We start from the raw sequence: 25999 nt of genomic DNA, 5'->3' as shown, positions 1-25999 counted from the left end.
AATCCATTCGAAAAACAAGTTACTTACCCATGATAACGTTCTTTAGACTGGATGTTCCTCCCACGCATTCCGGATCACCCCTTCCATCCTTCGCCGCTGTAAAACTTGCCTTGTGGTTAGTCTGCACTTCCTCATGGGTAGTAACTGTCTAACTCTGGACACTGCTTCGCTCTTCAAAACGGAACTGAGCAACGGACACCGCTCGCGCTACTTCTACCCGTGATGATGTCGACAGGCCTCTGAGGGACATCGACTCGAAAGGCATCGACGCACAGCGCCCTCTACTGGAGAACATTTTGTTCCGAAGCAGTAAGCTGGCTATTAGGAAATATCAAAGAAAAGGAATACGTGGGAGGAAAATCCAGCCGAAAGAAGATTACCATGGGTAAGTAACTTGTTCTTCTACGCCGACGATCTATATTGAACAACTTGATGACAACCTAAACCCCATTATGCAGGATATAGATAACTTTGGGAAGCTGTTGGGTTTGAAAATTAATTGGGGAAAGTCTAAAGTTCTCCCGATGTTGAAAGATGGATTCAGCTATCAATTGTTTTATAGTTGGGGTTTTGCCAGATTTAAAATCATAATACTCCCTCAAATGCTATAGATCTATCAGAATAAATATCCTCTCAAACTACTTCAGAAGAGCCAAACTACTGCTAACTAGACTTCTAGCAAGGTCTCTTCAATATACCTCGAGATATTGACACTGCCATACGAGAGGGAGAGCCGGGTGGTCCCAGAATCAGAAATCCACTCTTATGTCGCCTCACGCACAGCATGCCGCAGGATGGATAGAGGAGCAATACTATGTCCGGTGTCCGCTCATTTGGTGGAAAAAAAAAGATCGAATGACCATTTGGTCGAAACCAAAATTTTTAAAAATGTATTTATATATTTTTGCTTTGTTTGGTTAAAAATAAATTAATATATAAAAAGGCAGGGTTGGTGGGGGGGGACCCCCCCCTAAAAAAAGAAAAAATTCGACCATTTGGATTTCGACCATTTGGTGTCGACCAAATGACTGGTAGCCACTATGTCCCACATCTGACGATTGAAAGACAGTCTGTGCTACCATCCTCTCGCACTGCTATATGGGGAAAGGGAATGGTTGACAAGGGTGCAACCATGGTATGATCCGGAATGCATTGTCCCCCAACCAAACACGCAGGTGACTTGCTTCCACAGTTTTAATAGCAGCAGAAGTAAATTAGCTTTATTTGGATAAAAAAACTAATATCAAGCATGAAATCACAATTCATACCTTGCATACATTAAATACACAGAACTTTTTAAAAAGAACAAACTGTCTTTGCCAAGCTGCATCGAAGTATTTGGAAAATTCCTCAACCACTTCTTGTTTAATGTCCCAAGAATACCTGTCATATATGAATGGTGATTTCAGGACCACTGCCGGGCGTTAAACATCGCAACACTAGGAGGCCTCTTTGTGCAGGGGGAACTTGTCACACTGAATCTGTTGCTTAAAGGACAAGTTACCACCTTCACTATTTTTTTTATAAATTACAGACTGAAGCATGCACTTAAAGAGCGCATTCGCATTACGGGTTTCCCTAAAGAGCCAAAGTTATCCAAAATACTACAGTAGCTGGTATTGATCTCAGATCAAACCCCCTTGGTTTCAAATATATGACGAAATATTGGACTCTGCAATGCATTCATCGAAAGGGAGGCTGTCCTTGCTCTGCCCATTACAAAGGCAGAATGAATGGCTCTGGACATGTTCACACACCCATAGGATCTCGACTAATTATGGTCCTAGGTTGGTGCATTTTAAATATTCACATCAGCTATACCACACGAGCCAGACTGCACTCTTTCTACCCATCAAGGGACGAGTGCGCTAAATGTGGACAGGTAGGCACAGATTTCTATCCCATGGTGTGGAGTGCAACAAGGTGTACATGTGTTGGAATGATGTTAGTACTCGGATGTCTGACATGCTAGCACATGAGCTGCCGTTGGACCCTAGGTTGTGGTTACTGCTGTTATTCCTGGAAATATCCACTGAGATCGGGTTCCTGAACTTGGCTACGATATTGGCAAGAAAACATCTTGCCACACACTGCAGAGGAAATTTTGCACCCAAGGCTGAATCCTAGCTGGTCTATTGTCAGGCTAGAAACCTACTCTGCCCTTCTCCCCTTAGTGAGCAGACCAAAGGATATATGGGCCGCCTTAAGAGCATACTTGGCAAGGGAATTGGGTGTTTATGATCTGGTGGTGCAGGTCACTCATAATGATTAACTGGAGTAAACCTTCTGCATGATTATGATTGTATTGAATTAGTAAGAAATATGGTTATTCCTCATAGGCATTGTTTTATATATTCAGCACTTGCCCAGTGTACATGGGGCTCTGTTTGATACATTATAGCTGTACATTAATATACTAGACTGAAAATGTATGTTAGTTGTGTTACTAATTGTCTATTTCTGTAATGTTACAAAATCACAAAGTTTTAAAAAGCAACTAGCTGTTCCCGGCGTAACATACGCTGTTCTAGCATATCTTAAAGGTCAATATCGGTCGGTAATTCACAGGGTCACTTCTGACCCCCTTCTTAAATATCAGAATTATCACTACTCACTTCCAGGAAGGGGGCCGTAGGTCCCTGTGACTTATTAATGGTCATTGAAAAGGCTAAATTTATCCAATGGAATGAGCGGTATGCGTGGTATAAGAAAAGTATCCAAGTTCCAAAGATCACACAGGCCTCTACTTTAATTTTTAGCTCTTGGGGAGGCATTCATCCTACAGAGTTTCACTCTTTAGAAACAAACTTTGAGCCGGTAATGAACTGTTCATTGACACTGGAAACGCTGTGCTCTGTGTGTGAAAAGAAGTGGGGGTGGAAAGAAGTAACTTCTGAATGTTTGCGATGGTGGAAGTGCTCATTCCGTTTGTTGAAATGATAGCTGTTGTTAAAGTGGGAGCACTTTGCCATTTGGACAGCACAGGGTAATTTGACAGTGATAAATTGCATCAGCTGAGTACGGAAACATAAGCATATCTTTTAAAGTTGTGTATGTTAAGCTACGACATGTTTTTACAGGTGATTTGTGAATGTCTCTTTGCTTCTAAATTACCCTGCCACCGAAGTAATTGTGTTTTACTGCAAGTTATCATGAATACCAACCTTTTCTCCAATGCTCATTTGGCTACATTTATAATGCAATCGGTTTGTTTTCAGACTTATCAGACGGAATTCCCAGATATTCCAATTGGCTACTCTGGGCATGAAACTGGTATTGCCATTACAATTGCTGCTGTAGCCATGGGAGCCAAAGTCGTAGAACGCCACGTGACTTTGGACAAAACCTGGAAAGGTAGTGACCACCAGGCTTCTCTTGTACCTGATGAATTGGCAGAACTGGTGCGAACAATTCGGACCGTAGAAAAGGCAATGGGATTGCCAATCAAACAACTCTTACCCTGTGAAATGGCTTGCCACGACAAGGTATTTCTCTTCCTGTTAACTTGTTCTATGTGATGGCAGTGTCATTCCAGTTCTCGATTTAGCCTGCAGATGGAAGAACATTGCATAATTCCAGATTGTGTAACTATTAACCTTCCAATGTTCTTTAGGAATAGTCCCTACAAAATACAAACCTGCACCCTTCATTCCCAAAGTTGGAGAATGCCTCTGTTTTGCCTGTACCAGGAAAAAGTGCCATTTGTTTATTGTGTTAATGCAGGTCCCTTTCATAGTACCAAGCTCCACCGTGTCTCATTGGTTTATTTTTCTCAATACATTTCATGGGCTAGAATTGCATTGGATATTTCCTTAACTATATACTAGATTGGAGTGAACATACTACCAATGTAATCCTCTCAAGGTGCTTGCATGCAACTCCTATTTCACTGAACAATGTTTTTATTTCATTGCTGACTTTAAATTCTATTCCGAGATGTAAGATTTTACGTGCATAAATCATGTTGAAGTGTTGATAATGACATCACCAGTTAGTGTGATGTATGTGACTATAGATCCACAGACTGCGCCAAAGAGTATCTTGTTAGGATAGCTTTTCCACAGACATTTAGTAAGGGGTGGAGGAACACTTATCCAAGTTTTCCAAATGGCCTGAATGAATACAAGCCCTTCTGAAAGTTTCACGTGTTTTATTATTCCAGTGCAAGTGATGAATTGTCTCTTGGTGCTTAGATGTTCAACTTGAAACAGGCAGGTAGCTCAGTAGGGTGCACTGAATGGAAAAGGGGTTTGGGACGGTGGTGCTATGGCTATCCCTCTCTCAGCTCTCCTGGGATTCCCGGCATAGCCCAGGTGTCCGTAGCCCTGGTTAGTTTCTAGAGCACGGTAACTCCTCTCTGTTCGCTACTTTCCTCTACGAGGGAGTCTGAGACACTGGCTGTCTCCCTCAGGGACTTCCTACACGAATCTACACTATCCTAGAGGGTACCCCCTGCCTCTTCACTACTTTATTCCTTCCTCTGTCCTACCAAATCCACCCACCTTCTTGCTTTCTCATGTCTCTTCGATATCTCTACCTTTTCACCCTACCACTCTCGCCTGTTCGCTCTACCTTCTCCACACTACTGACACTATTCCTGCTCTACTACATCATGTGCTTCTACTGCTATAACTCACTACTACTGTCTCTACTTCTGGTATTGCTACTCTAGTCGTACGATCTCTCTAATACACTCTTACAACTCATGCTCTCAATTAGTCCTCGATTTCACCCTTTAATGCCACCATCCCGTCTGATTACTACCACATCTTCGCCACTACTACCACTGTTGTTCTTCTGTCAACGAAACTCTGGGATAGGATGCCCTGGTCACCCCTTCACTACACCCACCTTACGATTCCTGTCCCCGCCCCACTTCTTTACTATGCGCTTCTTCTTGCACCCGAATTCTACAACCCTCTCTACAAGCCTCACTCTTAGCGTTTTTCTCACTCACCACCTAGACTTCCCCTCCCCACTTTCTACAATACCCTACTCTATTCACCACTAATACCACTCTCTCTCATGTACCTCATATTTTCAAAGCTCCAGCAATATCTGTCCTCCCCCTGGTCTCTTGGTCCCCCTCCAGCTCCACCTGAGACCTCGCTTATAAAACCTACACGCTGCTTTCTTGCTGTCTGCTTCTATAGTACAGGGCTGTATGTACAGTGGCTTTCTCTCCCAATTGCTTGCAGCGCTCACCTGATCTCCTGAACCAATCAGTTCCTGCCTATCCCTCCCTCGCCCCACCCACCCCACCAAGAGGAGGGCTACCCAGCTGGGAAGCTTTAAAAATGCCTCCAAGCACCTCCCCCTTTTCCAGAACGGTCTTGCTGAAAGTCTGTTTCAGCTGTGCTCTGTGCTGGAAATGAGTTTTATCTGAGTTGCAGGTGAGTTTTCTGCTCTTCTGATTTTCTGGTTACTGTTGGGCTGTGGTGCGGGTTCATATTTCACCTGGGTCATTGTTTTTCTTCTCTTGTTTGGATTTGCTCCTGGTTTTTCTAGGCTGCACCTAAAGCCGATTTGAGAGGCATTGGGAGACCATGACTGATATCAAGGTTTACGTGTTCGGCACAGGCGGGGAATTTTCCAAGGACTGCTGACCCTCAACTCCCACATCACATACCTGATGGGAGGATTTATTATGAGGTTTTTCTGAGCCTCCTGCTTCAGGTTGAAAGGTCATACACACTCCCTTGACAGGGTCATCACATAAGGCAGTTATGATGATCCAATTCATCGCAAAAAGACCCTTGAAATTAAACAGATGTGTGAAGTGACGACAATCTAACTCTTGAGTCACCACCTTAGATGTCATTGGTGTTATTTTGATCTCATTGTTGATCCCTGATGTGATTTCATGTAGGGGCTGATGGGCTGAGCAACAGGGGTCATCCCACATCAGCTGAATTTCATGGGTTTTGTGATAAATTGCATCATCTTAATTGCCTTACACGTTTTTTGTTTGTTTTTTTTTTGCTGCATCTCAAGTGTTTTGTTATGCTACATCTTCTCTAGTGCCCATTGACAATGGCCTTCAGGTGTGGCCACTTTCCACTCTGCAACAATTACAATAAACGATTGTGGGCTACATCTCCCTCATTATCAAATAACCCCATCACCTTGCCATAGCTTTATGCCGTGGCAACTGTCCACATTGCAGCAATTAGGATAAAAGACAGTTCCCCAAGAACCGCAGCTGAGGCCCATGTCCCCCTTATTAGTATTTAACTAGATCTCATCGTCCAAGTCTTTTGTCCATTGCCTCTTTCCATGTTGCAACAATTGGGGCAGATTGCCTGAAGCTGTGGCCCTTTTCACCCCCTACTAAAAAACAGATCCCTCCGGCCATGGCCTGCAACAATTAGGCTAAAAGACCACAGACCACTTTCCATCTCAATCTGCCATTGCTAGTGACCTACGCCCCCTATCCCTACCTTTCCCATTTTTTTTTTCATTTATGCAGTTGTCTCCAAGCCCCCAATATTTTCTGCAAAAACATAATGCGATCACCATTGCACGACCTTGTATTGCTGTGGTAATCATTTTTGCAGTAATGCTGTTTGCCCATTACTGCTGAATGTGGAAAACTCTATACAATAAGTCTTCTTCATCTCCATGTGCATCCCTCCTCCTTTTTTGGGTCTGGCCACACTCTAGATCCCTCCTGAACCTCTCCTATTATCCAGATTCCCCCACTATTTCCTGTGACACAAGTTTTTTTTTTTTTTGTGTGTGTGTGTAAATCCAGCATAATTCCAACGGTAAAACGAAAATGATATGACTCAAAACACTCTGCCGCCCACCCCAAAGTGACGACCTAACTATTTAGTCCCTTTTACCGCCTCCCCTTATGGGATGTGAAACCACCCCTTTTCATTTCAAGTTCTTTTCTTTTTCGCCTATCTGCGAATCACTTGCACAGAGCTAAAAAGACATCTTTGCATTTCCGAAAATGCCTCAGTGCTGCAATGAACCATGGGCGGTATATATATATTTTTTTTTTGGACCGAGGCACTGATGGCGGCTCGTCCATAATGGGTGTGAGGGTGTGACCACCCACCAGCACCCTTGTCCATTATGGAGTCTTCCCTTTGACAGTTTGTTCCCCAGCACGCATGTCCATTGGACCATACAAGGCTGGGGGTGTTTTGCACCTACGAATGTGTGCTGAGGACACTCCAGTGACTCCCTGCACATTCAGTCTGAGGGGAGGTTCATCGGCAGCGCTACAGCTCCTGCGTGCATGTGCAGGAACTGCTCTTTGCTTTCTGTTAGTGCTGCGGGAGCCAGAGCACTAGCGGGGAGGCGCTGGTGGTGAGCCGCTGGACCGCAAGAAGAGGTAAGAATAACTTTAAAGTGTATGTATGTATGCATGTTGCTCATGTAAAAAAAGTGGGCTTGTGATTGCTTTGCTGGGGAATGTTGAGGTGAAGGAGGGTGCAGCATTTTTACCAGGCTTCTATGTAGAAGCAAGCATGATATGTTATGTGACTACACTGGCAATTTGGTGCAGTCAGTTTCGGCATGTTTTCATATTGTGTTTGAGGAATCGGGGAATCCGTCCCCTCACCCCAAGGCGGAGCCACCCCCTTTGGGACAAGGAAGGTGAGCCTGCAAAGCTTTACACTCCCATAGGACAGGGCAAGCGAATCCCACTGGGGGGTGACCCATCCCCTTAAAGGCCAGGTCATCCCTAAGCAGGTTATCCTGTGTCCCAAGAGCCTGATAGTTTTGTTGTTTATGTGGAAGTTAACCTTTGTAAGAACATACAACTTTATATGCAAATGGCTGGTGTAGTTTCTGACCCTTCTTGGATAACGTCTGCATCTCGTAAAAGAGAGTGGGGGACCGACCCACCCTATCGTCGTAAGAGGGATAAAGATCTCATCAGGACTGGTGTGTGAGAGAAAGGTAGCCTGTGGGGCTGCATAAGCAAAGGAACCACCACCTAGGAGGTATGGCAAGATAAGCGAGCACCCGTCCAGCGTGACAGGACCATGCAGCAGGCAAGCCCGCAGAACGCTTAGCGCTCCCTGTCAAGATATGGCCCTAAAAAGCCTACAAGGCAGTGGAAAGCCACTAGTAGGCGACGGGTGGTGCAATGAGGAACCGATACCGAAACCCCACAGGAGCCCTGCGGGAAGGCATCGCCAGATGCAGAACTCCGAGAGAAATCTAGAGAGCAGAGACCGCGGATGCTCATTTGAAGCCCTACCTGGAGGAGCAGAGGACAGAAGGTACGTGGTTGCTTCCGGGAGCTGGGAACACAGGCCAAATCATACCACAATGCTGGATAACCGAAATCAAACCCTATGGTGGGGTAATCAAAACCAGAGCCGAGGTGCGGTGACCAAGAAACACCAATGCGGGTTAGCCAAAGCCAATCCGGAATAACTGAAATTCAACTGCAAGGAGGGTTTGGGACCCCAGGGCGGGGAACAACCCAAGAGGAAGACTGAGATGATTTGGTGGGCAACCCAAGGAGAATACCTGGTGTGGACTTTCGACCAGTGGGTACACAAGGATGAACAAAGACCTGAAACCAGAGACCAAGTCTGTGGTAGCACAAGTAGAAAGGGCCTGATCACCAACAGATATCCAATCCGAGGAGGGGATGGAGAGAGTCTCTTGATATCTTTAAGTTCACTACGACAAGGGGTAAGGACCCCTTTTTCCTGATGAAGATATATTATGGTGGGAAACAAGCCACCATTTCCTTTGTTGTTCGAAAGGCCCTTTTTGTTATTTGTGTTGGAGAGGCTCTTGGTTTGTTTATAGTGACCGGGACAGCAATCTGTTTGGAACTGATTTTCTCGTTGACGGACAATGGTTATTTTAGGTCATCTTAACAAGCACTCTTTTTACATCTTTTCTTTCCATTCTTTTTACTTCCAGTTCTTTCCAAGAACTTGGGATCAGGCTTTTTTTGGGGGGGGTGGGGCAGAAATTGAAATAAAAGCTTATTCTGAAATTGTCACCTTGTCCCCCTAGTGATTCTGACTTGTAACGTGGCATAGCATTTTTAATGACAGTCAACAAGAGTATGTTCTTGTGTTGGGATGTTTTATCAGAGCTTGAGTGGGCACCGCTATACTATTGCTATCTATTTCTGTGTGGATTCTTTCTCTGTAAATTATTTGGTCCTGTTGCCAGAAAACTCACTTGCACAGCGGAGTACAATGCAATTCTGGAAAGTATTTTTTGTTTTTTTGGGTAGGGGGCCTAATCCCTACCGAGTTCCCTCCCGCTGCGATCTGCCCTGATTGTACCTCCTACTAAATGTGTATTGGCTGCCTGTACTATGTACCCTATGTAATTATTGTATTTATGTAGTTGCAACTTTATTTTGACTAACTACACTATGGAACATATGTAATTTATTGTACATGTTATTGTTTATATGTGTAACATTTGCTATACATGCGCTCAGATGCCCCAGGGCCAGGACCGCTTTACAAATAAAGTAAATGCACATAATTAGAGTAGCCCAAACGACTGGAAGGACCTGCGTGAAGTATCGCTTAGAATTCATATACATTTGTTACATTCATACAATTTGCATATTTTCAAGAGTTTTTTCACAAACCCATTTATGTGTACATTCATGTCATATTTATTTCATATAGGCTAAGCCCATCTTTTGGGTGTCCAATGCATTTCGGTCCTAATGACCATCTTCAGGGACCGTTTCTTGAAAAGCAATTAATGCCAAATTGTTAACATTTGCCAAAGAAAATTGTTTTCTTTATCCTGTTTACTTTGTCATTATTTTGACATATTTACCAGGCTTTGTTTCCACTTTTATGCACCGATGGTGCCTTTGCAATTAGTGTAAGTTTTCATTTCAGGAACCCCCATTAGGTATCAGCAATATAATTAAGTAGGCCAGTTTTCACCTTTTTGTCTTTTCTATATTTCCCATATTTTCTAAAGGATGGTAAATGGGTCATGCCCTTTCTTCTCTTAGTGGAACTTTCTTGGGGTGTTTACAATTGTTTTTCTAGAAACTGTCCCTGAAGATGGTCATTGGAATTGAAATGCATTGGCCACCCAAAAGAAGTCCTTTGTCTCTATCAAATGAACAGCTTTGACATTTTTTATGTACGCACAAATAGGTTTGTGAAAATTCCTGAAAATATGCAAAATTGTATGAATGTAACACATGTATGCGAATTCTAAGTGAGACTTCACGCCGGTGCTTCCAGTCGTTTGGTTACTCTACCCAAACAAAACTTGTGTTGGAATGCTGCCATAGATTGGCAGAACCAGCATGGACATGTCTTCTGATAGTATCATTACTGGCATTATGCATAAAACAAACCTAGTATGTTCTCGTATGGGAATACTGCCATATATTTGTGCAGCCAGCAAAGAAATGCATGGGCACAGCCAGCATGGATGTTTTTCTACTGGCATACATTGCGGGCAAAGGCTTCATGAAAATACATTGAGAAACGCTCTTGTGCACTGCTGGTGACTTGCATCTGGTGGATTTCTTTCATGACTTAACCTACAAAACCAAGTGCAAACTGTCTTTGTACTAAATGTTTCACTTGGTGTGCTGTAAAAAGGCACCATTTTAATCCATTATTTAAAAATGTTTGTGGGGGAGGATTCCCCCTCCCACCCCCCCCCCCCCGTTCCGCGAGCCCCGCTTTGGTTGTCTCCAGCTCCCTCGCTACACTCGGCTGCTCTGGCATATTTGTGGGAAATAGTTTTGTCTTCCAGTAAAAATAAAATAATGCATTCATTGATGGCCCCAACATCCAGTTTTGTCCGTACAACGAAGAAAATGTAATCTGATCTGCAACCCAAATATCTAACCTATCATGCAAAGCTTAGCCCTGCATTCCACCCGCAAGCTCTAATCAAGAGAACAGACCAAACTTAAGAACAATCACATCAGTGCAACTTTTTTACTCCAGCTCCGCTGTTGGATAATTGGCATTGGGTGACACTTGGCTGGGCCTGGTAGAGGTAGGCTTTCTTGGTATTTATGGCCAGAACGCTGTAGATTTTGTGCTCAACTGCTCTTTTGGTTCACCGATCTAGATTGGGTCCTGCTGGCACATCTAAGCAGACTCTGGTAACTTCGGGTCTCAGTTCTGGTGTGCACCTTAATACTTGCATAGAGCCCTATCCTGATCACCTTAGTCTGCTCTGCTTATGTGTTATGAAATGAGGGCTCTGAAAAGGTACATTTGAAGCATGCAGTCCTGTCGGGGCTCTCGCATTAAAGACTGAGGCAATTGTATAAGGAGGAATCGAGCAGTAAATCTCTGACCTGTGGTGACAGCAGTGGTCTGTTGTAAAATAATGTCGATGTCGGGTAGCCACAATTTATGGAAAAGCCTCAAACCGCTAGCAGCAGAAGAAGAAAATAAATTCGGTGTGGTTTATAATTTTCTTTTTGCCTGCGATGAAGTGGCTCCATACACTCCTTTTTAACATGGTGATTTAAAATAAAAAAATGCTTTCAGGCATTGGATTTTTTTTTTCTTTTTTCTTCTTCTTAAAATGGCACTTCTAGCTCATCTGTCACAGTGGGGGGTCGGGGGAGGGTTTGGTGGAAAGCTTTCAGCTCTTTTTCAATATTCGGGTTGTCATAGAGCCCAGCATATCATAGGGCAAGGAGATAGAATGGTTTGGACACCAAACTGAGCAGCTCCTCTTCCCCAATGTACAATATGTGGTTTTGGTAGTCCTGAGGTTTCACTCTTTCGATTGTACACTCTTGATGATATGTTTTATTAACTGGCAAATATATTCTTGGGCTTCCACCTCAATGATCCTAGTTTGAAGGTGATATGCTCTAAGATCAGGAGATCTTCTGTGCTCTAAAATGTGCCCAAATGTGCTCAAATCTGATTGGCACATTTTACTGTGCCTGGAGACTTCTTTTTGGGGATGGACGGGAGTGGGGGACTGAGAATTTCACAAGTGCCTTCAGTAGCCCTTAGAACATAGCCCATGGTAATGTGCTGGTTCTTCAGGGTGCCCCTTCCACATCTTGCATTTCCCAGAACTTTGTGGCACACAGGGTCAAAAGTGAGAGAAGGTGAAACTGAGAGGGAGAGAGACGGAGAGGTGCAGGTGGAGGGTAAGAGGTGCATGTGGACCCGAAGGAAGAGCCACAGAGGGAAGGACACAGAGGAAGAGCCACAGAGAGGGGAGAGACGCAGACTTGGGAGAGTGTCGCATTTGAGACAGGTGGAAGGATTCCCCAATGTTCACCACTGTTGTCTAGGCTCCAATAAGTACAGTCTGTCCCTGTAGGAGGCCAGTCTACCACCCAAGGATATGAACAAGGGGCTGGTCCGTCCACAAAGGTACAGATCTCAAAAGATGAGGGGAACCCTTTGGGGAATAAAACCCTCCCAATGTGCAATATTCTCTCTCCTGATGTGTCGAGTGAAGTAACTCCACCTAACGTGGTCCAATGGAATATCGACTGAGCTAGCATTCATTTAATGGAACAAGCAAAGATTTCAGGAGATAAGCTAGCGTAGAACAATTACAATAGAAGGTGCATCCAGGAATGGGGGAAGACTCAATCAGGTGAGGAAGGACTGAAGAGTGCTGGGAATACAGGGCAAGGCATTGACAGAAACTAGGGGCAGTGTCAGGTGAACGTTGCAAAGCAAAGTCTCACGATGTTCCACCGTTTAAATACAGTGTCATCTAGATGATGTTGATGGAGAATCAACTAGACTGCTGCCCTACCTGCGGTGAAGAGCATGTCGACCTACATTGTGAAAGAATCGATTCCTAACAGTGTGGGGTGCACACTGCGGGAGGGGCGTCGACTGGGGAAACTCAGAGGGACACAGATGCTGTGAGACACACCAAGGGGGTGGAGGGAAGGGTGTGAAATGGCAATGGAACACCCCTACAAACGGGCATCGGAACACTACAACTCTACAGCTAACATACCAAACCCTGCGCCATGAGCACTCCGCGCACACACGACTCCTTCAGATACAAATGCCTCTATCCTTTCAACACAGAGCACCTATAAACTGACCCGCAATCGGACTCTGAGTACTTCCAGCCTGTACGCATCAACACAACAGCAAAGCCATCTTGCCTTTTCTCTTCTATCTTGACTAACCTCATCCACCCTCTCAGAGATCTGCAAGAATGCACTGGGACCATGCAATTTGCAGTATAAATCACAATAACAAATGGTGCTAAATGGGCTTATTTCTCTTACGAAGCACAAAATCCTGCTAAGTTTGAGTCTGATAGAAATTACATCCTCTATGAAGGATGAACCTCTCCTCCTTGGTCATTCCACCATCATCCGTGAAAAAAGGAAAAGCCTCTGGAATAGCCTTTGAAGTGGACCAAACTAATGTGTCCATTCTTTCCAAGATTATCAATCTCTGGCCAGAATCATGGTTGTCTGGCTTGAAAAGAATAATCTTGTCTTTCCTTTTTTGTTTTACTGAAGCAAACTTTCCCATCCAGTCCCTGAGGTGACCAATAACTGTCCCCAATATTTGGTGTTGGTCACCAGCACTGTCAACAGTAACAATGTTTCTTTTACTTATGACTGGAGGCATACTCTAGAAATCTCAGGTTTCGAAAAGTGCTGTTGAAAGTAGGTGCCCCTTGGGGAAACTACCATGCTAAAACTCATGAGTCAGTTGAACAATCCGCTATGCCAGTCAATAGTTTGCTCTGTCTCATTTAAACTAAAAGTACCGGAAAGTATGTTCAAACATAGCAGACCGGTATTGTAAAACAACCAATGTCAACTGTTCCCTGTCCCACACTTCATCTTAACCAAGGCTGTCTCTGTTCCATGTATTGGGCAGAGTCTTTTAAAAAGCATAACAAGTGATTGGTCAGAACTTTGAACGTTATTCAGAATTAATCATTCATCTGCAGTTCACAAAGCCTGAATTTCACAATCTCTAGAGGTCTACATTGGCTCTATGAACAGAGGTTATCTGAGCCCTGGGATAGGTTTGCCATCATATCTTTCGAAGGGATTGTGTCCTCCGACGTATTCCTTATCTTTGATAATACGTTTCCAACTTGCTGGCCTCGGAAATATTTTCTGTGGAGGGCGCTGCACGTCGACATCCGTCGATGTCCCTCGACGGCCACCGTATCGGCGCTGACGTCACCATGCCCATAAATAGCCACATGCTGCGTCCGTTGCTCAGTTCCGTTTTTCCGCGCTTCGTGGGGCCTCGGAACGTCGTTTCTCAGTTCAGTCAGGATAACCCTATATCTACTCGAATAAATACCTACTCGTTCTCGATGGCATCTTCATCGGAAGCGACGCCGCGGCGATCCGGCTTCAAGAAATGTCGAGACTGCGGTAAAAAAATGTCGATAACGGATCCACACAGGATCTGCTTGTGGTACTTGGGAGCCGAGCACCATTGTTCGGAGTGTGAGGACTGCATGTCCATGACGGCGAAAGCCTTAAAGCAGCGCAAGGGGAAGCTCGAGAGAGGTAAGTCAGTCAAAACCTCCTCGAAGGTTTCTTCGGCTGAGTCGAGGCATTCGTCTCCTCGCCGTCAAACATTCCCATTCTAGATCTCGAAGTAGCTCCCACCATTCGTTGAGATCAAGACATTCAAAAAAGACTTCAAAGATCCCCTTCCTCGTCGTCTTCTGTTTCCCCAGAAAGGGTCTCCTGTCCCACAAAACACAGCTGTCAGGCTGAGTGGGAGGAATTCAGAAAGAAAATGTTAAGCATCTTCGAGAAAGCGGCCTCGACCCCCTTGAAGACAGCTGAGGGTGATACCCCGGGTGAAAAACCCAAAAAATCAAAAGGCCCCGAGTCGCAGCACCCGGCGAAACATTCCACCTGAGAGCGCCACGAGCCATCGGGTAAGAAGGCACCATCTTCGCCGTCGTCGAAGATTCCTTCGACGCATGGATCGGCGCCAACGACGTATAACTTCCTCTCGTGATACAATTTCTCAAGGGATTAACTAATGTTTATCCTCCAAAATCATTCCAGGTTCCCTTATGGGACTTAAATTTAGTCTTAAACTTCCTAATGGGCATTCCATTCGAACCACTTCACTCTTGTTCGCTGAGATTTCTCACGCTTAAAACTGTCTTATTGGTAGCACTAACATCTGCTAGGAGGGTGAGCGAATTACAAGCTCTCTCCTGTAAACCCCCACATACAATTTTCCACAAGGACAAAGTTGTCCTACAGGTGAAGCCTAATTTCCTCCCAAAGGTGGTTTCTGAATTTCATATTACTCAGAAAATTACCTTACCCATGTTCTACCCTCCTCCCCATCTGGGAAAAGAGGAAGAAAGGCTACATAGGCTGGACCCAAGGCGAGCTCTCAGCTTTTACATCAGCAGAATGGCTAGGATCAGGCAAGCAGACCAACTGTTTGTAGGATACACAGGTCACAAGTTGGGACTACCCATAACAAAACAAACCATCTCCAGGTGGATTATTTTGGCCATTCTGGAATGTTACAAACTGGCAGGGAAAGAGCCACCCCAAAATCTCAGGGCTCATTCAACCAGGGGTATCGCAGCCTCTTCGGCTCTCCAAAGAGGGGTACCGGTCCGAGACATATGTGCGGCTGCCACATGGTCGTCCGCACATACATTCACAAAATTTTACTATCTGGATTCCTCCACTAGTCAAGAGACCAGATTTGGCAAGGCCGTATTACATTCCGTCCATCCCTAAAGGGATACATAACATTCTCACTCCCACCTCCAATTACATGCCACTGCTATAGGAGTCTATCAAAGATCAGGAATACGTTGGAGGACACAATCCCTTCGAAGAACAAGTTACTTCTTACCTTGTAACGTTTTTTCGACGGGATGGTCCTCCGACGTATTCCTTACCGCCCCTCCCATCCATCCCTGCAGTGAGAACTTCCCTTGTGGTTGCAGCTTACGCTCCTTCAAGGTCAATAACCAATTCAGGCATGACTTTTCTTATGCTACAAAACGGAACTGCGCAACGGACGCAGCGCGTGGCTATTTATGGGCATGGTGACGTTGGCGCTGATACGGTGGCCGTCGAGGGACATCGACTCGGCAGACATCGACGCGCAGCGCCCTCTACAGAAAAAAATTCCGAGGCCAGCAAGCTGGAAACGTATTATCAAAGATAAGGAATACGTCGGAGGAACATCCCGTCGAAAGAACGTTACAAGGTAAGAAGTAACTTGTTCTTCTATCCAGGTGATAGGTTTACATCAATGAACCTCAATGGGTTGCCCTACCAATACTGGGTTTACATATAAGGCAATTAAAAGATAATGTGTCCTTCCAATTGGCAATCCCTAGTTTGAACAGGACTCCTAATCCACAACATTACTCTTAACATTATCCCTACCAAGGGAGGCATTAGTTTATTCCTATTTCCACTTATTACTGCCCTCTCTCTAATTAACCACAGATCAAAAATCAGTGCATTTGGAAATCAATGTCTTGTTAGCTTCATTGCTAACTAAAATGTTATTTGTGGGCAACCAATGGGACACATGACACAAAGTTTAGTTTCCACAAGTTTTATTTTTGTAAGCGGTGAATTCGGGATAAATACTTACAGGTTATACCCAGAGCTAAAGTGAATTTTCAATCTTGGGATTATCTAAGCAAATGGTGTATGAGGTAAATTATCATGCAGCAGTGGTATTTGTTTGGCTAGGGATACTGCTCTCTTTGCAGCTTAATTCTTACTCATTAACTGTGATATGGCATCCAGCATGCTTCTTTGCCACAAGCAATATCTTCGATCTTCCTCTCGGCTCCCCATTTGTTATCCATTCAGTGATATAATGCTGGCCTCACGGCTTTCTTTTCACAGGGATTTAGTGCTGACCTCCGTTGGTAGCATGTGGACAAATCAGAAATATCACACACAGAAATAACCAAAGCTTCTTTGCTACTGATTGATTGTACATGTGATGTGGACTTCACTCTTCCTAGTGTTGAGGACGTATCCACCACCATGGAATCACAAACCACGATTGGCTATTAAAGGAACCAAAATACATTGTATCTTGACTGCTGCCTGATCGAGAGTATGAACTGCATAGGAGGTTTTGTGGGGGAGCCATTGGTGAAGTTCACTCATCTAGTCCGACTCCAACGTGAAGATCAAGGGTAGCTGTGTACACCACCATAACTCATTTTCATGGTCTGCTCAACCTATACTTGGAAAAGTGCATGCTGGAGATGTACTTTGTTCATCTGTTTTGCGGATCACGTACAGTACAATTTCAAGTTTCTCTAACTTTGTGGGACTTGAATTCCTTTCAAAAACCCAGTACTACAAATATCAGAAGGATTTCTTGTTCCCCGCTATTAGCCAGGCATGGACACTTGAACAGATGTCAATGGACAAAGCTCTCGCTGGCATAAGGCTCTGGCTTGCTGGTGATTGACAGCGTGAGAGTCCAGGTTTTTCTGCTGAATACTGCACTTACCACTTCTCCAGCATGGGGTCTGGCATGGATTCACATGCTCATGAATATTCCCCGTCAGGCTGGGAATCCTCGGTACATAAAAAAATCAGTATCAGTTTAGTTTCTGATCTGTCTTTCCTAGTAGTAACCAATCGCTGATCTCTGGGTCATACTGCCCACAGCCAATGACTGCCCTCTCCCTAAGCCCCGCCTCCGGCAGCCATCCTCAGATTTTTACCGCACGTTCAAGTGTTGGGAGTCCACGTGCTATAGCTCTTGAGCTTTTGCTGCGTTTTCGCGCTTTTTCAAAGCCTTCTGCCACGCCCGCTTCGAACCTGGAGCACCTAGAAAGAAGGGAAGAAGCAAAGGTTAGAATAAGAGTATTACCTGATTTCTTACCTGATTCCGGATTCATCGCGTCTTCAAACCAGAGGAAAGACTTTGTTTTAAACGCGTTGCATCGCCAGCAGCAGCGCCGCGCCATACTCACCGTTCCACGCAGCATCCCTTCGATCCGGAGCTGTCTCCATCTTTACATCGCCGAATCCCGGCACCTAAGGGGGGGACAAGAAACAACAAGGTGAGCAGAGAAAACAGACAATCTCTTTAGGTGCCATAAACTTACCTGATTTTACTGCCGGAGGTATAATTCTTCAGCACGCCACATCTTCTAATGCCGCACCTGTAAGATGAGGAGAAAGCATCAAGTTTAACCCTTGGCATTATTTACCGGACAGTTTTGGGTAACAGACTTTTACCAGAGCGCTTTCAGCTGTCAATCTTCTTATTGGGTCAAAGCTGCAAGATAAAAGAGGAATTGGACAGGAGTGAATTCCAGACATTTTGAACTCTTACGAACTATATACTTGCGGCTCTTCGCCAGGACATTTTTGGAGTCAGGATTCGTCTACAACGCTTCCAATATCTTCAGGCCAGTGAAGTAACTGGTCATCAACGCGCCCCTGCATGCTTCGCAGGATGGAGGGCTCATCCTTCAAGAATATAAGGTGAGATTGCTGAGAGGGTGCTTCAGAGGTGATTAGTGGGGAGGACAGTGGGGGTGCTACCACTTGAATCCACAAGTGGCTAAATCTATCTCTCCACTTGTAGGAGAAGATTTCTACGGGCAAAGCAGACATGATTAGGAGGGCAGATCCAGTCAGTCATCGCTGCACTACCCATCACGTGGGTGGAGGCCGCAGCAGTCCGGGACCGACCGACGCCCCAGTGGGAGCCAGGTGAGCGTAACAGGCCCAACAGAAGGCTAAGCACCACGAGTCCACGGGCACCGGGAGCGCCAAACGGTCGGGCTCCTTGGGTGCCAGGCAGGGCGCATCCTCCCCGGCGCCATTGACCACGAACCAACGCTCTGGCTCGGGTAAGGGGAAATCCGAGAACCCGGCCAAACTTCTGGAGAGGCCCCGGTCGATCTCAAAGATTTCGGCTGAGGGGGAGCGAGGCGGAGAGCCCTCCCCAAGGTGAAGGCCACAAGCACGCAGTCGGTGACTAAGGCCTTCATTCACCCAGCCAAGGCCTCTATCGAGGAGGTTGCGGCAACCCTGGCGCAGCCTGCGGAGGTTACACCTGTGGTTGCGGCCTCGGGGCCCAGAGTCTCCCTTCCACCTCGGAGGGAGGCATCTTTCAAGCCCATCGAAAGAACCCCCACGAAAGCCCTGGCGGAGAAAGAGGGGGGAGGGGCAGTGGCCATCGTGGATTCAGATACAACCTCCGAGGAGGAACTTGTCGAAGCCCCTGAGAGCCACGACGCGGGCATGGAGGAGGGACCAGCCCGTCGAGAGGCATCCCGACGAGGGGGACGACGGAAGCAATGGCGGCACCGACGGGACCCCAGACCGACTGTCGCAGCCAGTGCCGCAGGACAACTCGGCGGCCATTTTGATGGCAATTCAATCCTTATGCTCTGAAATAAGGACTAGATTGCCTTTACCCCCGACGGGGGAGCCAGAACCAGGCCCGACGGAGGAGCAAGTGGCAGGGCCGTCGGGATGTCCACCACCCAAGAGGAGAAGAACACATCCTCCTGCATCCTTCCAGCCCTCGAGGCCTGCTCAACCCTCCTCCCCGTCCACGGTCCGTGGGGATGGCACGGACATGGGCACGAACGACGAGGGCAGCGACGGCGGGGTGGACCTCCCGTCATTCCCTCCCCGGGCTTCCCCACCCGATGAGATTGGATCCTTCCATGCGATCTCCAGGGCATCTGAGCTTTTCCAGCTCTGCCCCGAAGAAAAGGAGGGGTTCCTCTATCAACGTCGAGAGACCAAGAGGAAAACGGTCCTCGCGGTACCCCTACTGGATGACATTTGGGACGAGGGGCTCTCCCTCAAGAACCCGTCCACGAAGCTGGCAAAAAGGGACTGATACGAAAAGTACTGGGTCCCCGACGCGGCCCCTCTATGCCTTAGAGCACAGCCGACCCCGGATTCAGTTGTCTCGGCGGCGGCCAGGAAGAAGGCGGGGGTTGGGGGGCCATCAACATCGACTTCACCACCGGACGGCGAGGGAAAGAAGCTCAACGCGATGGGACGACGAGTCATCACGGCGACGACGACGATTAAGGCGGCCAACGCCCTGGCTATCGTTGCCCTTTACGACAGGGAACTTTGGTATAGAAATCGCTCCCTTGTTGGACTTCCTGCCGGACGACAAGAGGGCAGAAGCCCTGGAAATCCTGCAAGAAGGCAAGGTGGCGTCAGACCACGCCATAACGGTGGCGATGGACATCGCTGACACCGGTTTCCACCAGTTGGGCAACAGTGTTTGCCTCAGACGGCCCGGATGGCTGAAGGCGACGAATTTCCACCAGGACGTACAAGCCAAAGTGTTGGACATGCCGGAAACAACCTGTTTGGGAAGACAGTCGATGAGTCCCTGCAAGCCATCAAAACGGACATGGAGACAGCCCGGGCCCTAGGAGTTCTCCAGCAACGACGGCCGTCCTTTCGGAACACCAGAGGCGAGCAAGAGGCCTCCAAAGGTTCCGGCAGCGGCTCCTCTACCTACCGTCAAGCGGCCCGTTCCTCGTCGCAGGAGGCCTATAGAGGACGGGGCAAGTCTGGAGGTTCCCGCCGTCGTCAGCAGGGAGGTCAAGGTGGCAAGGCGGCCTCGAAACAGGACCCACATCACCATTCTTAAAGGACACCGGAAGTTCCTCAGGTTCGTGGTCCAAGGTTGGCACTACCAGTTCAAGGCCCTCCCGTTCTGATTAAAGTTGGCACCAAGGGTATTCACCAAGTGCCTAGCACCGGTGGCGGTGTGACTATGCCTGCAAGGGATCCACGTCTATCCCTATCTGGACGACTGGCTCATCCGAGCAAGGACAAGGGAGCTCGCCGTAGAACACACAGCGAAGACCATCCAGCTACTCGCGGACCTGGGGTTCTCCAACTTCCCCAAATCCCACCTGGTCCCTTCGCAGGTCGCCCTGTTTCTGAGAGCCAAGCTCGACACAGTGGCACGGCTGGCCTCGCCGTCTGACGAAAGCCATCCTGGGCAAGGTGCAACGCCTGCTAGCCACGGACGTAGCCAGGGTAAGATCCTTCAAATCCCTTCTCGGGATGATGTCGTCCTGCATCTATCTGGTACGCCTGTGCAGACTTCGAATGCGTCCACTGCAAGAGTTCCTCGACACACGCTGGATCCAGGCGACGGGCAGCTTCGAGGACAGTATGCCACTCAACGAGACCTTCTGAGAAGCAATACGGTGGTGGGGCACCCGCACTCATCTGATGGCGGGAGCAGACTTTCAGACCCCAGCTCACCAGATAACGGTGACGACGGATGCCTCCCTGGAAGGGTGGGGAGCGCATACCGGAAATCTCCACGCGAGAGGCCTTTGGCTCCCGGAGGAAAAAACGGCTTCATATCAACCTTTTGGAGCTCTGTGCAGTATTTTGGGCCCTTGGGTCCTTTCTTCCGTCCCTCAAGGGCAAGGTGGTGAGGATCTTCACCGACAACACCACCACGATGTTCTACATCAGGAAGCAGGGTGGAACAAGATCCCCAGCCCTGTCCAAGGAATCCCAAGATCTGTGGCACTGGACCGTCGACCAGGGGATGTTTCTGGTACCTTTTCATCTGGCAGGGATAAAGAACACCATCGCCGACTCACTCAGCAGGGAGCTGCGCTCGTGCCACGAGTGGGAGCTATGCCAGGATCAAGTGGATCGACTCTTCAGGCTGTGGGGCAGACCCCAGGTCGATCTCTTCGCGACGGCGACAAACTCCAAGTGCCAGAGGTTCGCAGCAGGTTCCCCCAACCGAGGAGCATGGGCGATGCTTTCTCGTTCCCCTGGGACAACCTGTTCCTCTATGCTTTCCCGCCGTTGCCACTGCTACTCCGGCTCATCAACCAGCTCAAAAGGTCCCGGTGCGGGAAGATCCTCGTCGCACTGGCGTGGCCGAGACAGATCTGGTTCCCGGACCTTCTGGATTTATCGGTGTCCCCACCAGTCAAACTGCGCGTTGACACGGATCTTCTCTCCAGAGAAGGAGGTGCCATTCTTCATCACGACCCGAAGTCGCTGAACTTGCAGGCCTGGCTCCTGCAGCACTAGAGTTTGGGGGATACAATATACCGGCTGACTGCAGACGGACCCCTCCTTCATGCCCAAGGTGCCGTCGGACTTCCACCTCAACGAGCCCTTGGTGTTACCAGTTTTCTTCCCGTCGCCTTTGTCGCCGGCCGAGAGGACTTTGCACTCGCTGGATGTAGCTAGAGCGCTGAAGTTCTACGTGGACCGCACAGAGTTTTCGGAAGACGTCACAGTTCAGTCGTGCAAGTATCTAAATGTACATCTTCTGTTGCCATGGAAAAATATGGTTTAATTAGACTGTGACCAATGTAACCATATTTATCAGCAACCATATTTGGTGGAGCTCAAACTTTTGATGGATCTGTAGTTATTCTGCTTGAAAAATGGCGTCCTTTGATGCACCATTGTTTTTACATACATTCTTGGAAAGAAAACTAACATTTACACGTTCCATGTTCATAAGGACCATTTAGCAAGGAGCAGGGGCGTAAGAACAGGTGGTTAGTTCCAGGCTCCCCTCTTCACAGAGCACTTGAGAATATTGTGTATGATAAAACGCTTTCAAGAGACATGCGGGGACTCTGCGAGTTCTGCCACACTGGAGATTTGCAGGTGTTTCATAATATGTGCCTAAAGTAGAGCCCTTAATGGTTGCATTTTGGCATACACGGTATGGAGGCTAGAGCAAGATTGGCTGTACTTGCACACAACGAGAACGTTGGTTGTGAACAAGCCAAAACTGCAGAAGGTTTTGGGATGCCCTGTTACGAGTTTACCAAAAGAAGCAAACAGTATGTGGTAAAGCCAATCTTCCAGATGATGGATTTTTAATTTGGGAAAGATCTGACATTGAATGTGCTGGCTATGCAAACGCATAGAATTGATCCAGATTTTGTTTCCAGGGCCCAGTCTATGCCACAAAACATTGCAAAAGAGGTTTGCCCTCTAAAATTGAACTTGTTGAAAGGTTGACTTCCAAGATTCAAATGTGCGTCTCTCTTCACAATGTTTAACAAAGCCAATTTCAAGCTTTTGCAGTGTTTGGAAACTGTTTTCATTGTAAAATAAATTGAATAGTATGTCACTTCAGGTGTAATTGTTAAATAATGTATGTTTAATTCATTACTGTTTTGAAGTAATGTCACTAGATTGGCTTTAACATTTTATTTCTTTGATTTGCCATCATTATAATTGATTCTATATTAAAACAATAAACATCTGATTATTTTGAACTTAAAACCAACCGTTACCAGGAGCTACTTTCGGCTCCCCAGGCCAATTTATGTAACGCTATAAACAAGCTCCTTGTTCCATAGTGGTAGCTTCTGGTGACTGGTTACTGCGGGATACCCAGGCACTGGTTGTAATTCCTACTTTCGAGCCCTGTTTGTAATGATTTCACAATAGTTGAAGAATCTAAGAGTAAAATTGGAGCAGCAGACAACAAGAAACTCGTATCCAGAGCTCTGGTACTCTCCAGGCTGGAATACTGCAACAACCTCTTAATCACTCTGCCTAAATCCTCCCTTTGCCCCCTTCAAATTGTTGTGTAACTCTTTGCTGCGTGTGATGCGCAATGTAAAGGGAGGAGATGTATTGTGTATGGCTTGGCTTTGCAGAAGGAATGTTGTGATGTCATGTGGAGTGTTTATGCCTGAGTGATGGAATGCATGGGTGAATGTTCTAACCTGGTCAGTTGTTCAGCCAGAGGCCTGGTTGATGGGCTGCCTGTGTTTTTATATGTCCTACCTGTAACTTATATGTAACCCGATTGACTGCTTGTAAAGATACCAATAAACCTAGCAAGTCAACCTAAATTCACTTCACTACAATGGCGAGGAGTTGGTCTTTTAAAAGAAGAATCTACACGTGAAACAGATGTAGAGCTGGTGCCCTGCTGCGGGGGGAGGTGGGTGCAGGAAGGAATAATAGGACAACACTGCCCCCAAATGAAGTAAGGCCCATCACCCAGGGTGGCAAGGTGCTGCAGGGCTGAAAAAGGGAAGCCAACTCTTAAGTTGAAGAAAGGGGAGTTATTTCCATCAGCAGGAGAGAGGGGCAGAGCTGGGTCCCATAAGCAGGAGAGGGAACAACGGATTGGTTATTAGCCGGATTATTATGATCCAGGGACATCTTTAAGGAGTCATCTTCCCAGTTTTGGGGTGCCAATTAATGGAAGATGCATAGCGCTTGGATGCTGGGCATGAATTGCATGGCAGGTGAAGCGAGTCTCATGTGCAGGAGAGAGGATTCTGAGGGTCTGGAGAATAACTGCTGTGGTTATGTGCACTAAAAACTGCTGCTCCGGTTATGTGCACTGAAGTCTAAGGTCATAGCTGGGCTTATGTGCATGTCATTACTGCACTTACAACTACGGGAGACTGTCCCATCTGTGCATTGGAGAGTTCGAGCTGGGTCCCATAAGGGAAGACAGTGGTACATAGGTCTGGTGGTCAAAGGATTGGAGTGGATGGACAAACCTGCAATGAGTACTAATGCAGGGGATCGGAATACGTAATAGAGGTTGGTAAAAGCTGCGCAGTTTGGCAACATTGTGGACACATCTGCACGATGGAGGTGTTTGGACATGGTACGACGTGGAACATATCCATGGAGCCTGGATTTGGGTAAAACTACGTATGCTTTAAGCTATAGAGCTATGGACATGGGTAAAATGGTTGAAGTTGCTTGCTCTATGGATTGAAGGAAAATGTACTATGTGGATCATCCTAGTGTGTATTTTGCTTATGTGCTTATCTGCGTTTCATTTACTTTGATGCACATAGATGGATTGCAGGCTGGTATCTGGTGTTTTGTTTTTAAGTATGGATGGGTATGGTGTGGATGTGATGAGTGTGTTTTAGATGCAACACTCTTGAGGATTTGCAGTTTAGGGTTGCAGCAAGCGACATGGACTTTTAGTTTGGAGTAAAGTGTATGGTATGGTCCAAAACTAGTATGGAAGTCGGGGGTTTTCCTGAATGTTTAGTTTTTGACTTCTTTGCGAATTTTCAGCATTTACGTTGTCCGATGACATGGACTTTTATTTGACAACATGGACTTTTAGGATTGGATTTGGGTCGGGTTCATGACATCTAATGTTTTAGAGACTAGATGTAACTTTTTGAGGATTTACAGCATTTAGGTCGCTAAATAGCGACATGGACTTTTAGGTATGGATGGATTTGGTTTGGGCTTCATGACATATATAGTGTTTTTTTTTTTAAAGAAATGCATCCAAACTAATGCCCAAAATATTGCAATGTGAACTACATATTGTGTAATATGTGATGTATGGAGTAGGGTATGGAAGATCTGTATGGATCCGGGCAGTTTAGTCATTTTGGGGGTAGCGCCTTCAATTATCCCTTGTATGGGTGTTGATATGGTCAGTCTGGTGATTGAGGGGGTAGCGCCTCCCATGTTTTTGGTTTTGGGTGAAGTTTATATGAAATGTGTAAGTATGGTTGCTGATGAGTGCCAGGTCAGCACGTCTTACCTCTCAATGTGGTTGCTGGGAGTAGCGCCTTCAGCCTAACATTCAGTATGGATGTGGATGGTTTGGCCACAAGGGTATTTGAGACCTAGTGCCACATGGTATGGTATCTGGGGGTAGCGCCTCCAGTTTGGTTTGGGTGTGATTGTGATGAGTCACGCATGGTTAAACGGTGTTCGTGTGTTTCTGGTGGTAGCGCCACCAGTTCCGTCGGGGCGTGACTATAATAGGTTATGCACGGTTATTCCACGTATGGCTGTGAGGTGGTAGCGCCACCAATTGTCGGGTGACTGAAGTTAGTCATGCAAGGTGATTGGTGTGGTATCTGGGTGGTAGCGCCCCCAATAGGTGTAGGGGTATGTGTGTACGGGTGGTAGCGCCCCCCACTTTGGTATGGGCATGTCTGCTGTGATGGGCATGCGAGGTCAAACACTACCTGACTTTGTGGTTTATTTACCACAAATAATTTGATTTTTTTTTTTTTTCTCTGTGCACATGCGGTGCGGCTGTGTTTAGCTGTACTG

General features: G+C 46.6%; 1 protein-coding gene across 1 annotated transcript in view; it reads left to right on the top strand.

Moving 5' to 3' along the window:
* The window catches only part of LOC138515760 (sialic acid synthase-like), a 260081-nt gene that overhangs the window by 189181 nt on the left and 44901 nt on the right, over positions 1-25999 (top strand). Inside the window, exon 5 of the mRNA XM_069630463.1 lies at positions 3219-3485. Coding sequence (XP_069486564.1) covers positions 3219-3485 — 267 coding nt within the window. The remainder of the gene's footprint in view (positions 1-3218; positions 3486-25999) is intronic.

The sequence above is a fragment of the Ambystoma mexicanum genome, chromosome 6q, assembly GCF_040938575.1.
Source record: "Ambystoma mexicanum isolate Mex_15411 chromosome 6q, UKY_AmexF1_1, whole genome shotgun sequence".
NCBI lineage: Eukaryota > Metazoa > Chordata > Amphibia > Caudata > Ambystomatidae > Ambystoma > Ambystoma mexicanum.
Note: the sequence above shows the minus strand (reverse complement) of the source record. Positions and strands in the feature narration are given on the sequence as shown.